General features: G+C 42.0%; 1 protein-coding gene across 5 annotated transcripts in view; it reads left to right on the top strand.

Moving 5' to 3' along the window:
- The first annotated feature begins 9,456 nt into the window (after positions 1 to 9,456).
- The window catches only part of DENND1A (DENN domain containing 1A), a 363,245-nt gene continuing 356,507 nt past the window's right edge, over positions 9,457 to 16,194 (top strand). For 3 of the 5 annotated variants that reach the window (XM_030535510.1, XM_030535511.1, XM_030535508.1), the window contains exon 1: positions 9,458 to 9,601. In XM_030535510.1, the coding sequence (XP_030391370.1) occupies positions 9,585 to 9,601 (17 nt within the window). In that variant the 5' untranslated portion in view covers positions 9,458 to 9,584. Of the gene's footprint in view, positions 9,602 to 16,194 lie in introns of all 5 variants that reach the window. The other 2 variants (XM_030535509.1, XM_030535512.1) reach the window with 2 other exon arrangements.

The following is a 16,194-nucleotide window of genomic DNA, read 5'->3' as shown; positions in this document are numbered from 1 at the left end:
GGGTGAATACCCACTTCCTCAGATGCATGGAAGTGGGTATTCACCCACGAAAGCTCATGCTCCAAAACGTCTGTTAGTCTATAAGGTGCCACAGGATTCTTTGCTGCTTTTACAGATCCAGACTAACACGGCTACCCTCTGATACTTGATACTTAAAAAGCTAATTCATGGTGGCCAGATATGCTTAGTTAAACTTGTGGTGCACTGAGAGGCAAGACAGTGCCACACTACACTGCTGTATGTCGATGGGCATAGACAAATTAGGTCTTGGGGAGGATTTAGGCCTCAACCGCCCCCAAATTAGTAATTGCATTAATAAATAAAGGAAACATTGAGTTTGGGACAGAAACTAACCCCCACCCCAGATAAAAAAAATTGTCTACACACTCACATGATATCATTTGATGGCATCCCACAGAATACTATGTACATTGAAAAACTAGACATAATACTATAAAAATGGTATCAATGAGTAATGATTTCATAACTGAGACCAGAAGTATTTCTGTGAGGTTCACAGTCTGAGGAGAATAGCAAAATGTGGTCAATGCAGGGCCGGGGCTTGCATTTAGGTGGGCTTAGGCAATCGCCTAGGGCACCATGCTTATTGGTGGGTGGCATTTTGCCAGAGGGGGCGGCAGGCGGCTCCGATGGAGCTACCGCAGTCGTGCCTGCGGACGGTCGGCTGCTCGTGTGGCTCCAGTGGACCTCCCGCAGGAACAACTGTGGCAGCTCTCCACCGGAGCCGCAGGAGCAGCCGACCGTCCGCAGGTAGGACTGCGGCAGCTCCACTGGAGCCGCGGACCAACGCGCGGGGCAGCGAACTTGCCACGCACCTAGGGTGCTCAAATCCCTAGCACCGGTCGTGGGTCAATGGAATATCAACATTAAACAAATTTAATCTGCAAGAGAGAATGCTACCAATTAATAAGAAATAAAGTTTGCCATGAAAAATAATTATGTAAAAAAAGAGCAGAAAATAAAAATGGGAGACAATGGGAAAAATCAACAATAATAATTGGCCCCATCATCTGAGGATAAATTACAAACATTCATCAATTAAGCCTTACAACACCTCTGTTAAGTAGTTAAATATTTCTAGCCCCATTTTATAGACAGAGAAATTGGCATACAGAAAAGTTAATTTTGGGTGCTTCCGTTTCTCAGTGCCTAAACTGAAACAGTCACAGTCTGATTTACAGAGGTGCTCAGTACCCACAGTTCCCATTTCCTTTGAGCCAAAGGCCTGATCCAAAGCCTACTGAAGTCACAGAAAGATTTATATTGACTTCAAGGGGCTTTGGATCAGGCCCTTGGGGATTTTTTCCAGGGTCACACAGCAATTCAGTAGCAGAGCTATAAATTCAGTTCAGGAACCTTGACTTCCAATCTCTCATGCTAACCACTTCAACAGATTTCAGATTAAGTGAAATTAAATATATATTTTTATTACTTATCCCTACTGTGCTTATAATAACATGGTTCTCTGCAGAGGTTCTTAGGTACTACCATAACAGAAATACATAAAAATGGTAATAGCATGACCCCAGGAAAACTCTATAAAGGGGAGTCTTACAGGGATTCCCTCCTCCACTCCTGCAAGTATTTCCGTGGGAAGGTGATCTGGGTTTGGGATATTATACAAATATCAGTGTGATTTTCTGAGATTAAGAAGGAAGCTGCCTTTTATCTGAAAGATATTCTTGGCTTTTATTTTTATTTTTTTTAATCCCCATGTCTTTCATTTTGACTGCTGTTTGGTGACACTGCTTTAGGTAGCACTTAGAGTATTGTTTTGCGAGTGAAGAAATAGGTCTGTATTCTAGAAGAAACTTTCATTTCCCTTTGCTCTTTCCAGGGGCGGCTCCAGGCACCAGCACGCCAAGTGTGCGCCTGGTGTGGCAAGCCACGGGGGGTGCTCTGCTGGTCGCAAGTGCCATAGGTTGTCTACCCATGTGCTAGCAGCTGGTCTACATTGAGACTTTTTCTGTTGCTACCACTGTGGGGGATTTTAAAGAAAAGCTCAGTGTAGACACAGCCAAAGTAAGGGCTCAATTAGTATCTTCCTGAAGTGTTGCTAACAAAGTAAGTCAACAGAAGAAGTCAACCACACTCTTGCATACATCCATAACAGAACCATTCTTTATACAAATAAAACAAAGTTCCCCCTTCCTGGCAAATATATTGAGTTGCCACTCCCTATTTGTGACCCTTTTTTGTTATGTTGCTTATTTAATTATTGTATCATGATTTCTCTACTTGCAATTCACATCCGAACTATGTTTGCAATGAAAACCTCCTTAAACCTTAAATCATTCTATCCATTTTAGACTGATTATTTTATACATTTAAATCGTGTGTGTGGCTCTGTCTGTTCCTTTCCTTCTACTGCATGCTCAAAAACTAGTTTATAACACTGTATTTCCTTTCCTTGACTTCAGAGGCAAAGAGTCTATTGACCTGGCATTTGCATTACAGTATATGATACTACTTTCCCCTTCCCATAATCCCATGTAATATAAAGAAATCACCCAGATGTACAACTTGTTAGTGATGGCCTGATGGACATTATAGCAGGGAGCCAGCTCTGCTACAGTTAAAATTAAGACCAATTTTCTGTTTAAAGCTTGATTCTAAGGTCACGTCTACACTACAATCTGTGGACAACACAAGTAATGTCAGCATAAAGTTGTTGCTATTAGTATATTGCTCATGCGTGTGCACATTTGTCTGCTTGCGTCGGTGCTTCACATACTTAACAGGAGTGCTTGTGTCACTCTTTGGTGCAATGCCTTTTGGGGGGATTTTTGTAATACGCTGTGAGGTAGAAATGAGTCATACTCTGGAAGCTAGGGGTCAAGTTTCCCTCATAGTACTTTTTATCCATCCCATAATGCCATTCATATCTCACAATTTTTTAAAAATTGCCTTTTTAAAAAATCTCATAAACCTGTGCAGCACTTGTTCCTGTCTGCCTTCTCTGACAGAAGCATGGAGCCTGTACAGTTCTGCACTATTGTCATGAACACTGTACACAGGATGAATGATTCTCCAGGATTCGTAGAGCTGCAGGAAGCACTGCAACAACATGGGACATTGCAATTTCTTTGAGGACAGATTGCTAAGAGACATAATGAAAATCAATTCAACGTTGTGTTGCTGGTGTTCACAGAGCAGCTGCAGATAGTGGAGTGTCTCTTCTGGGCCTAAGAAACAAGCACTGATTGGTGGGATTGCATCGTAATGTAGGTTTGGGATGATAAACAGCAGCTGCAGAACTTTCAGATGTCAAAAGCCACATTCTTGGATTGATGTGCTGAGCTCACGCCAGCCCTTCAGTGCATAGGCACCAGAATGAGAGTTGCACTGATAGAGAAGTGAGTGGTGGTCACATTGTGGAAGCTTGCAACGTCATCTTTGGAATTATAAAATCCACAGTGGCAGCTGTTGTCATGCAAGTGTGCAGGACCATTAATTGTATCCTGCTAAGCAGGACTGTGACTCTAGGCAATGTGCAGGACATGATGGATGGATCTGTAGCTATGGAGTTCCCAAACTGCAATGGGCAATAAGATGGCATACAAATCCCTATTTTGACCCTAACCCACCTCACCATAGAGTACATAAATAGAAAAGGATATATTTCTATGGTTATGCAAGTATTGGTGGATAACGAGGGATGCATCACAGCTATTAGTATGGGCTGGTCAAGGAAGGTGCATGATGCTCACATTTTTAACAACACAGGACTGTTCAGAAAGCTGCAAGCAGGGACAGTCTTTCCTGACCAGCGAATTACCATTGGTGATGTTGAAATGACAAGAGAGTCAGTGGTGCTGGAACACTTTTTACAATGAGGGTGCTGAAAGCCAGTGGTCCCCAAACTTTTATTTGCAACCCACGTACCCCTGTCCGCACCTCCTCTCCCCAGATCTGGGGCCCGGACTGGGCTGTGGCTCCAGGAAGGTGGGGAGACATGGATAGGGTAAGGGGGGGTGAGACTGGGACCACAGCTGGGGCTGGGAGCAGAGCCTTGGACGTGGGTCCTGAAGCCGGGACACCGTGTGTGGGCCAGGAGCAGAGCCCCAGGCGCGGGGCAAGTGAGGCCCCAGGTGCGGGGCCAGGAGCAGAGCCCTGGGCAGGTAGCCGGCGGCTGCTGGGACCCTGCACACAGGGCCCAGAGCAGAGCCCTGGGCGTGGGGCTGGTGCCCGTCGGGACACTGGGTGTGTTTCTTTGATAGGTCTGTAACTGTGTCTGCACAGTCCCTCCTTTCTACAGGCTCAAGAGATCCAATAGCTTCTGTCTATTCCAGGCAGGAGCATATCTAGAGCACATAGGGACCATGGTCGGATGGGCAGTTGCAAACAACAAGGCGGAGCTGCTAGATGTGCTCGCCAACCTGGACAATCAGGAAAACGCATTTCAAAAATATGCAAAAATTTTAAGAGGTGTGCGTGGCTTTCAGTCTCTGTGATCTCTGGGCAGTGTTAACAATTGTAACCAGAGCAGTCACTGTCAGGCACTGTGGAATAGCTGCTGGAGGATTGTTAGGGTCAACATAGGTCCTTCAGTGTTTACACTGACATTATATGTTGATCACAGTTCAATGCTGTTTGTGGAGGTGGTGTTACTGGATCCTCATAATGGGGCACATACACTGGTGGGAGGCAAATTTGAATGCAGACACATGCATAAATAGGTTGACACAAAGGCGACTTATGTCGACCTAACAGTAGTTTAAACCAGGCCTAAGTGCTCTAAAATCCACAAAGTTACTCAGATTGCCTTCAAATTTTTGTGTATCTCATTGAAGCACAGGGTTTTATCAGTATACCAAATTTGGGGTCATATGATGAACAAGGTGTTCCCGAGGTACAGCCCTCCCATCCTCCAACAGCTTTTTCTAAAGTTGACATGTTTTGGCAGTGATTTTTTGTGCGCAGAGAGATCAAACCAGTGCTGAGATCATCACTCCAGGGTCTCAAATGCTTGAAAGTTATTCCAGAGTGCATGCACCTCCTAGCCTATTGGGGGCAATCAAATTAAAACACTGGCAAAGAGATTTTGTCTTTTCAGTTAGATGTGCTGCCGAGTACTGCTAAGGCTCACCTGGCAAGAGGATTACACTGAGCCTGTACGGACAGAGGATCCAACATGGTTTGCAGCCTTGAATATTTCATGCCAGCTGGATAGCTCAAGGGGCTAAGTAGAAGTGATTTGAACCCAACTTACCCATTCAGGGTCAGTCTGAATTCCCACTTGGGGCAGAAATCTGGTAAGAACAGAAGGCATATTGTTAAAGTTTGTCTCAGTACAGGGTTTTATTACTACCTGTATTTATTTTGGGGAAAACCACTGAACATTCTTAAGTACTTACTGTTGCCTCTCTGCTGAGAAGTAGCAGATTTCAAGGCCTTGCAGCTTGGTTTCCCCTTCTTGTTCAACCTATCCAATGGTGTTATAATGCTTACAAACCCAAACATCTAAAATTGTCTTTTTGACAGTGTAAATCTCTCCTCACTAGCTGTGTGCTTGAGTTGGTCACATCTTTTTGAAATAGCTTACATTTATTTCAGTTCAATTTCACATTAGCACCCTTAATCTTATCAAAGACTATGTGTACATGTATCAATTCCTGCTCAAAAAAGTCTTAGCATGCATCAGGATATCATCCAGCTATAAGATAGGGTGAGAAAAGTATGCCATACAATACCCTTCCATAAGCTTCTCAAAGGTGGCAGGGGTGTTAAACAAGCCAAAAACCATTAATTGAAGTAATCACAGTATTTCTCCAGATGCAGAAGTCGTCTTTCCCCCGTCCTTTGGATCCACTTCTACTCACCAATACCTAGTTTTAAGATCTGTTGTGGAAAACTAAGGTATCTGCTGCTAAGAATAGATAAGAATCCTTCTAAGTAACTTAATTCAATTATCTATAGTCTACACAGAATATGGAACTCTGACCTTTTTCCCATTATGTCTGAGGCCCAAGGACTAGCTGAAGAATCAATTATTTATATATTCCTAATACAATCCCTCAATGGTTTGTAAAGCTCTTTGAGTGTAGAGCACTGTGCTAGAACAACTCCAGAAGAAAGTTTTGGAGTTTGCCTTCAAAACTTCTCCACGCCCCCGCTCCCCAAACTCTTTACAGGTTTTCTGTTTTCTTTTGTCAGTATTTACTAGATGCAGTGGCTTGTATTTTGTGGTTCCCTTTTTATCATTTTTGTTCATACAAAACACTCAATATGCTTATAGTTCTCAATATCAACCCTTGCTCCTCTCATTGGATCTGTGTAGCAGCTTTTCTCCCCCTTAGGCAATTTTCACCTGCCCCCCTTTGACTCTGTTATCAGGCTACTCTGATCTACTCCTCATGACTTCCTTCAAAGCTCTCTCCCTCTAAGGCCCTAGCACCCTTTTTTAAGCCTAATTGTGGGTCAAATGATCAATCACAAATGCACTGGCCTCTTCCCTCTTAAAGGGCCAGTGCTATCCTATGACAACACCTTTCCTGGAATTTATTACATAGTTATTAGCCATTATGACCCCATCCATTATCTCAGTTGCCCAAATCTCTTGTTCTAGGTCTTGAGGTCAATTTTTTAAGCCTAATATTTCCCATTTTTTGGATGAGTGCATGTTCTTCAGTCATTGTCTCCATTTGAGCCCAATATGGCTGTTTATTCAGGGTCTTCTAGACCTTAGCATTTTTAGTATATCTACTTTAATAACTGTTACATTTGAGCCAGTGTCCACAAATCCTGTACATTGCACATTTTCTAATTACTCTCTTCAATAGTCCTATACTTATTACTGTTATTCAACTGACCAGATCTAAAAAATGCAACCCCCGCCCCCCCCCCAAACCCAACTTGTGAGGCTACTCCTTGTATCACCAACCTTTGCCCCTTCAGTTTGGTGTCAGCCTGTTTTCCCAAACTGAGGAACTCTCCTTACAAATTTATGACACTCTGTCCTGGCTTGCATTTATAACACTCTTTTTTGGGGGCAAATCTTTTTCATAGCACCAGCATTTATAAGAATTATTTCCTTTATGTTTTGTTATTGTCTATCTCTGTTAATTTTTATAAGGGCTTGCCTATACACAAAAGTTGTATCTGTTTAACTATACTGGTATAGCTCACTAGTATAGTTCTGGTATAGTTAAAGCAGTACAAATCCCCCTGGTGTGTATGCAGTCATATAAAAGTTCCTTATGCCAGCATACCTATTCTTATACAGGAAGGGATATAACTAAGTCAGTATAAGTTACCTTTATACCAGCATGACTGTGTCCACACTAGAGCCTTTATCAGTATAATAATTTCGGTAAAAAAATCACAATCCTAACTGAAATAGTTATTCTGGTAAAACTTTCAAGTGTAAAGACGGCCTAATTGTTCAAAATGTCATGACTCAAAAATCCTCTTTTTCATCATGCATGTTAAATACAGATTTGTACTTACGGGGCTCATGTCAGAGAGATTCTGTCATTCTCACTAGCAACTGCTTTCTTTTCTGCTTGGCCGTTGCTTGGAAGGACTTCAGTGCTGCAGCAAATATGACCACTAAACAGTGTCCTTGGTTTCCTTTTGGTGATCTTAATTAGCAAGAGCATGTCAAGTTAAGCATCAATTACATGGGCCATTTCCAGTTTGTCCCCCAGTGGTATTTGGCAATCTTATATGGCCCTCTGCCAGTTAAGGTGGGATTTCTTGTTCCCTTCTCCTCCTAGTCCTGGCCAGATTAGGTTGATGGCTGGCTCCAGATTGCTTCTGACATCTCTTGATAACTCAGTCCTCTTCTGGAGCATCATCAGATCTGGTGCACTCAAGTTAGCTATTAAAAACACCCCTCTCTTCATCCCCCCCTTCGTTTATTTGAGACATGATGTTAAAGTTAGACCATGAAGCCTCCCACAAAGTTTTCCCTTCAGTGGTCACTATTGTATTTTTTGTGTTGACTTTTGTATTACTTTAACTGGGACTGTCTGATCCCTCCTAGCTGGGCTACCCTGGTGTACAAATGGGGTTGAAAAGTTTGTAAATGTCCTATCTTGGACATGTGCTGTGGGTCGCGTGATTCCTCATCCCAGCAGCTTGTTTCCACAATGGTCTGCAACCCTTCGAGTTTCTTCTTTAGCTAATTTTCCAGCTCTTTAATTCCTTGCTTCAGTTCATCTCTTACTCTAACAACGTCCAAGTTGGCCAGAGCTTTCAGGGTATTTCCCATATCCTGGAAATGTATTTGGGCCACAGTAGGCAAGTTTCAGAGTAGCAGCCGTGTTAGTCTGTATCCGCAAAAAGAACAGAAGTACTTGTGGCACCCTAGAGACTAACAAGTTGCCCATCACTTCTTTTATCCTGTTTGCCAGTCTTGACTAGGCATGCTGTAGATGGGTTTCAGAATCTGTCCAGACCCTTTGTAATTTTTGATCCAGCAGAATATTTATTTTAAACTGAATTGATCTCATCTCTGCCTTCACTTCCTTCTAAAAATACCTCCAGATCCTATTTTATTGTCTTCCTCGGATCTGATTAATCCTTCTGGACAGCTAATATTCTCTCTTGGACAGCTTTGATTTCTGCAACTTCCTCTGCAATTTTTTGCATTTTGGTTCAACAGGAATCCCTGCTCACAATTTCTTTCTCCTTGGAAACTCTATCCTGTTTCCAAAACCAGTGTTTCAACGTGGGATAGGTTTTCCCAGTCCCTGTACATGGGGGGTATTTTGTATCTATTGGAGGCTGGTGGAATTCGTCAATCCTTATTTATGAGATGATGAGTCTGTTTTGAGAGGAAGGTTCAATCCCTTCTCAGCCGCTATTTATGTTGTGTTATGGAGGGACTCAGCCATATTTACAGGGCATTGTGGGCCTGGCTCCTTTTTGTGGGGTATTTCAGGGAGCATTCAGGTTCTGTTTACAGGTTGTTCGGGGGTCCCAGCCAATGTTTACAAGGTGTGCTAGAAGAGGAACCCAGCTGCTGTTTATGGGATGCTCGAGGGCAGTGTTTCTCAAAGACTGGTCTGTGAACCTGCTCCCAGTCCTTGGGATTTCCCTGGCAAAAGTTTAGGAAGGCTGCAAGCCAGTCCCTGGTATCGCAAAGGCTGAGAAACCAAGGGTCGCTGCCTGGAGCCGAGAGGTGGTGGTGGGGGTCCCGACCCCGTCTATGGAGTATGGGCAGGTAGGTCAGGTTATGAGGTGTCTTGCGGGGAGGTATCCCGGTCCCTCTTTATGCGTGTCTCTGGCAGGATTCTCTGAGGGGGCCGCCCCCTCTTTAAGAGTGGGGGGGGGCAGGGTCCTCTTTCCCCTCAGAAAACGTTGAATACGGTTGAACGATGTGCACGCGCTTGCTCTGCGTTGCTATGACAACACGGGCGCGGCGGCGAGCCAGGAAGCCAAGTCCTCGCGCTGCCCCCTTCGGGCCGGGCCGAGGCCGTACTACAGCTCCCAGCAGCCTTTGCTCTCGCTGTGACCCTGCTTGGGATGGAGTCAGTCTGAGGGGCAGGCGGAGGAGAGAGCACAGCCCACCGAGCCCCTCCACCCCCGCCCCGGGCCCATGCGGCCCCCCAGAGACCATGGGATCCAGGATCAAGTGAGTGCCCGGGGAACCGCTCAGCCCAGCTGCTGGGTGTCTCAGGGGAGGGCAGGAGAGAATGGGGGAGCTGCTCAGCCCAGCCTGCAGGCCAAAGAGAGGGTGGGGGGAGCTCCCCTGCCTAGCCTGCAGGCCCTAGGGGAGGGGAGGGGAGAGGAGGGCAAAGGGGGGAAGCCCCCCTGCGCAGCCTGCAGGCCCCGGAGAGGGGAGCTTCCTCCATCCCCACATCCTCTTTGTCCGCTGCCTGAAGGCTGGCCCCCTCCCTGCCGGGCCCACAATGGTGGGTGTGCAGGACCAGACACTGAGGACGGTGTCCCTTGTGTGCATCACTGGGGGAGAAATCTGTCCGTTTGCAGGCCTGCGGGACAGGGCTGTCTGAGGCGGGGATGTCCTCAGGGGGGCAACCCTTGCTGTTCAGGTGCTGGGGTGAAGGGGGTAGCTGGTGACAAGAGGCCTCTATCTTCCCTGCTTAGGATGGGTGTCTTTAGTCAAGGCTAGAGGGAAGGATTGAGCCCTCAGCCAGCAGGCCTAGAAAATGAGAAGTGTGAGTATGGCTGGGGGGAGCTTTAAGGAAAGAGGGGATAGAGGTTGTGGGGAGTACTGGGTTGAAACTCCTGCTATCTCCCCTCCGCATACAGCAGATTCCATTAAGATGGGGGCCCTGCCAGAGGTACTAGCTGGGTAAGCCTTGCTTTCATATTCAGGGCTGTCAGATTAAAACAATTAAGAACGTGAATAAGTTGAGATTTTTAGAAAAGCTAAGATCATAAATGTCTGAGAAGCAGATTTGTGCATGAGAAACCTGTTCTCATCCAGAGGGTGCTGACATGTTTGTGTACAGTAATATTGGTGAATGGGGCTGATCAGATGGTTCTGTTCTTACTTTACAGAAAACTCTGGGTGATTGCTGTTCCTCTTTCATGGTACTTTCTTGTTTGGTTGCTATAGACTGGTCAGCTATTTTTTATCTATGGACAGCTAGGAGGTTGTGTCCATTCTTGTGGCTGCATATTGTAATTTTTATCCGTGTCTCTGTCACCTCAAGATTAGGTACTGCAATACTTTCTACATAGGATTGCATGTTGAATCTATTAAGAAACTTCAGCTGGTACAGAGTTCGGTGACTCACTTAAATGATGTTTCCTTCTGCATGCCTATTGAACCTGTGCTCTACAAGCATCTCTGACTGCCCATTGATTTCTGGGTTGATTTTAAGATTTTATTTTTGATTTAGAATGGGTCAGTACCTACTTGTCTAAAGGAAATATTGTTGGATTTGCAATAAGCACAGGTGTCTGAACTGCAACCCACTGATATGAGAGAAGGATGGGTAACAGCACATTCTGTTAAGACCCCATGGCCTTTGAGACTCTCAAACTTGAGTTGTTGCTTTCCCACTTGGTCTGTCCATCTTCAAGGTGTGCTGCAAGGCCCACTTCTCCCTCATCCATAAGGAGATGTAGGTGAGGCGTAGGACTGGGTATTGAGGGTACAGTACTCCCGGGAAATTTTTTGGGGAGGTTAATATTTAGCTAATGTTGTTGCTGGATGAATTGATTTGATGTTAGGGGTAATTGAGAGGTCTCTTTTACTGTATTTTACAAAAATTGTCAAGGGTGCCCAAATAAAATAAGGACAAACTTTAAAAATGGTCTTAAAATGAATGCAGAATGAAGGAATCTCCATCCAAATGTGTGAGACTTGATAGGTCTGCTTGCTTCATAGCCTGCTGTAAGTCACCGAAAGATTTTCTGTTAAACATACTCTCTGAAGTAGCTTTCACCTTTTGCATTGCTAGAGGAAATAAAACTTGTTAATCAGCCAACATGGATTGTTGTTTCTGCAGTTTTGCAAGTCCTCTTTTCTGTTTACGTTCCCACAGATTTATTACCAGTTCTCTGCAGAAAAATGAAAAAATTGAATTAAGACATGAAACCCATATTAAATCTCTTGGAAGAAGTGCACAGCACATTTGAAATTATTATACATAATTTCATCAAATAACTTCATGGTTTGATTCACTTGGGTTAATTTAACTAGCAGTTAAAATTTTTGAAAAATGTTAATTTTAAGTTAATTGAAGTACTTACAAATAGCTACCATCCTTCAAAAGTGTTCAGCTTCTTTTTTTGAAAATCTAAAGTAGCCCCAACTCCGGCCTCAGTTTCTTTTTCCTCTCTTTACCTGCCTATTCCTCATCTCCTTCCCAGTAGATCTTTCCTCACAAAGGAAAACAGATTAGTTGTTTATTAAGTTAGTGGGAATGTTTGCAGACAGTTTTCTATGGGTGTCTTAATTTTCTGAAACACAAAATTTCTCTGTCAGGATATCTGTTTTGTTTGAGTTGTGAGCATCTCTTTTAAAAGCATTTTATGTGTCAGGAGGATGTAATTGAAGATACTTTTCTTGCAAAGAAACAGACGGTGATGTTCTCATTTCTTTTTTAGGATCTGAAATTAACTAAAGAAAGGAAGAAAATTAATTGATTGAGTCAGATGGCCGTTTTGTACTTACTGCCCACATGTGCAGTATTGCTTTAGGAAAATGGTGAGAATTTTTAGGCTTTGGTTTGGATATTTCTTAATTGAGAAGAGCAATAGGATGTAAAGTAGTTCTTTAGAGTTTACTGCTAGTTAAACATTAAAACTTTTATGTTCAGACTTATAGTGGTAAATAATTGGCTTTCTATATAAAGTTCAATAGAAAGTATGGAATTTTGGTGAAAGAGGATTAAATATAACTAGAGTAATGATGTGTTGTACTTGAATAACACAGGAGCAGATAGTTTGCATGAAATATTGTGTAATTTTAAAGTAACCAGTGGATAGAGTAAGGAGGAATGTAGAGGAGACCAATAAATGTTCAGTGGGCTGTAAGCTAGCAGGAATGTTGTTCAGCAAGACACAGAATTGGTTCCTGAACCATGCAGAAACAAGGTATTTAGGAAACAGTTACTTTACTAAATAAAATAAACTTGCACTAGAATTATTTTTTTTTTTTTCTGACCTGAAAATTCCAGGACATAAAGTTGGTAGAGAGGCTAGAAGCAATAGGAAGTAATATGGGACACTGTAGGTAGGCAGATGCAAAATGTTCTACAATGGCAAAAGACAGTGCTGTGTGAGATGAAAGACTAAAAGAGAAACTGAAGTCTAACTAGTTCCAAATCGTGTTGATATCCCTCAAAATATGTATGTAGGTAAGAGAACCGTTTTAAAGAGAATCAGTTTGGGGGTTTTAACGGCTTTGACCTTGACTCGGATACTAAATTGTAGAATCACCATGGCAGGTAGCCTCTGAGTAAGCAGCTTTCTTTTACATCAGGGGTTCTCAAACTGAGGGTCATGAGCTGCCAGCCTCCACCCAAATCCCACTTTGCCTCCAGCATTTATAGTGTTAAATATATAAAAAAATGTTTTTAATTTATAAGAATGGTCATACTCATAGGTTTGCTGTATGAAAGGGGTCATCAGTACAAAAGTTTGAGAACCACTGTTTTACATGCTGATGGGAACCAATGACATGGACTGTTATGAATGTAGAGATTGGAGGTTTACATCCGTTAATTCAAATAAAAATTTGTGATAAAGTACAGTACTGTATCATGATATTTGAAACATGATGTCCTGATGCAGTTGTTATTTTTCAGCATAAATGATTGAACTGTAAAGAGGGTGACTTGATGAACATTTGGAGAAAATTAATTGGAGTCAACTGTTGTCCAAATATGTCCTCTAGAAAAGTAACTTATGTGCAACAGGATACAATAATGGCAATTAACTGTGAAAGTGCCAACAACTAATGCCTTCAGAAGTAAAAGCACCGGAGAGGGTGTGATAAATGGAATTAAGCAGAATTAGACTTTTTGTGAAAACTGGCCTTAAATAACACAGAACATTTAATTTAACAATCAAAGATTATTAATGCTTTGATTTAGAACTATTTTTGGTTATCAAGAATTTTAGAAGTTAGTGAAATTGCTTAAAATGGATTTTAGTGGGTCTTGGAGCCAAAATTTGTTCCCTGAGTGAGTGTCATAGGTAGGAATGCCAATTAAAAATAAATGAAAATGCAGTGGTGCACTACAAGTTAACAGTCAATAATTTGTGTGCACCTCTGATCATGTGGCACTAAGAAGCCAATTATTAATAATAGTATTTGGCACTTAGATAACTCGTGTAATCAGTATTAACTTATCTTCATGACCACTTGGTTTAGGTAACTAAGTACTATTCCTATTTTACAGAAGGGAAACTGAAGTGTAGAGGTTAATTGAGTTGTGGCAGGCTCCAGAGGGAGTCAGTATCAGATCTTAATAATCTTCTCTCCTTTTCAAAATTAAAATGTTCCTTCTCAATAAGAGCTTGGGTTAACTGAAATTGCCATAAGGACATGTTGCCTATAAGAATTTATAATAGTTGTTGAATGTTAGAGTTCTGGGCTAAGAATTTTGATGATATCCTTGAATTACAATTATTCAGTGTAATTCATGATAAAATAAATGAATTAGTTGATCTAAATTTTTCAGAACGAGTGATTTAATATCCATATTTGTTAGTCTAAAGATTTTTTTCTTAGTTGTCTTGGCTGTTGCAGTTAAGACTGGGTAATAAAGGCCAAGGGAATGTTACAAGGCCTTTAATATCTGTCCAAAGACACAGGAGATCAAATCTGAACACATGCTTTATCAGAGAGACAAGGTGGGTGAGGTAATATCTTCTATTGAACCAATTTTTGTTGGTGAGAGAGACAAACTTTTGAGCTTTCAGTCATTTTGTATCTGCTTTTACAGAATAAGAAAGTTATTCAATTCCTAAACCAAATGTGTATGGGAGGTGAAGCAGGAGTTGTAGGTGTAACAACCTATTGTATTAAAAGGATATATGGAAGTGGGGGTAGGGAGGATGGCTCAGGTGAGATGCATCCAGTGGTGCTGCAGTAATTGATAAAAGCTGCCGAAGCATTGACAAATACTTATCCATCTTTCTTAGTTCAGGAGAAGTTATCTAAGGACTACAATGTGGTTAGTATAATGTAATTTAAATAAAGGTCCAGAGACTTAGTAGGAAATTACACTGCGATTTGACAGTGGTTGTGGTGACAATGTGTGTGTGGAAGAGGAGGATGTAATCAAGACATTTATAAATTGAGTCGTTTTCAAACTCCCATTTACATAGACGGAGAACACAAAACAAATCAATATTTTTTATTTCTAAAGCATCTTTCATCAAGGATTTTAAAGCCCCTTGCAATTGTGCTTACAATTATCTCCTTACGGAAAGAATCAATGTAAGCTGATTCTATGCCTATTTCATACATGGGTAAAGCATGTATTTAGACGCAAAGTGATTTGTTCAAAGTCATCACCAGTAAGTGATATGGCAGGAGCAAAACCCAGGAGTCCTAACCTCTCAGTTCCCTGCTCATAACTAATAGACCAGTAAATATGGTAGACTAGGCAGCATGAAAATAACATGACTTTTTACCTGGGCATGCACTTCAATTTTATTTTAGATAAATATACAGTAATGAGACATTGAGTAAAGAATTACAAAGAGGAAGTATCTGCAGAATGATCAGTGGCTGCAGCAAACTGACATGAAAGGGATTTGAAAGTTGCCAAAAATCCTGTAAGCTTTCAGTCCATGTATAACTGCAGGAAAGAAGGCAAACTGGATGTCTGGTTTCCTTGATCTGGAAATATACTATAAATAAATAAAAGGAGGTGGTAGTACTGATAAAATACTGGTTAGGCTTCATGCAGAGCATTTCATATAGTGGTGCAGGTCACTGTGTGCTGGAATGAATGTAGTTATTCTGAAAGGGATTTAGCGTAAAGCAGCCTGAATGCTACCAAATCTCAGCAGATTTTACTAATAAGGAATGTTTTACTCTCATTACTGGAGTTGTTACTTCTTTGAAAAGAGGAAAGTTATCCACATGTCATTGTCATGTCCATCTTAAACTGTTGCATAGCATTGCTTTGTGCTGTAAAATCCATGTTGCATTCTATTCCAGAGGTGACTGCATTTCGATGATGTGTGAAAAGATTCGTATATATGTAATTTTATAATTCTCTTTGAGACTGTTAACATGAAGAGCACTGTACAAATGAAGCCTCCTAATGTCCTTCTAGACCAGTGGTTCCCAAACTGGGGTTCATGAAATGTTACAGGAGGTTCTTGGGAAAAAATTCCCTAATAGCGGACAGAGCTGTCCCTAGGAACCCTGGCTCAGGCCCAGCAGCCCGGAGCCCCTTGACTTCCAAGAGCTAAGCAGATCTAAGCAAGCATATCTATCACACTGAGATTTAAACTTCATGACTCCTGATAAGAAATGGAAAGGGAGGAGGATATTTTTTGCTGTTTTTAAAATTAAATGGGCAGCTAGTATTGTTTTTAAAATTATTATGAAGAAGTTTAAGCTTTGTTATAACATGTGTTGTTTGCCTGGACTGCTCAAGACCTGAATGCTTGTGCAGGAGGAACTCTTTGAGTTGGCTTCTTAAATATCTTCATGCTGTTTCACATCTGATACTCCTTGATGAAACCTAGGAGCTTTGTCTTATAACAGGTTTATTCAAAGTGATACAA

Source organism: Gopherus evgoodei, chromosome 16, assembly GCF_007399415.2.
Source record: "Gopherus evgoodei ecotype Sinaloan lineage chromosome 16, rGopEvg1_v1.p, whole genome shotgun sequence".
NCBI lineage: Eukaryota > Metazoa > Chordata > Testudines > Testudinidae > Gopherus > Gopherus evgoodei.
Note: the sequence above shows the minus strand (reverse complement) of the source record. Positions and strands in the feature narration are given on the sequence as shown.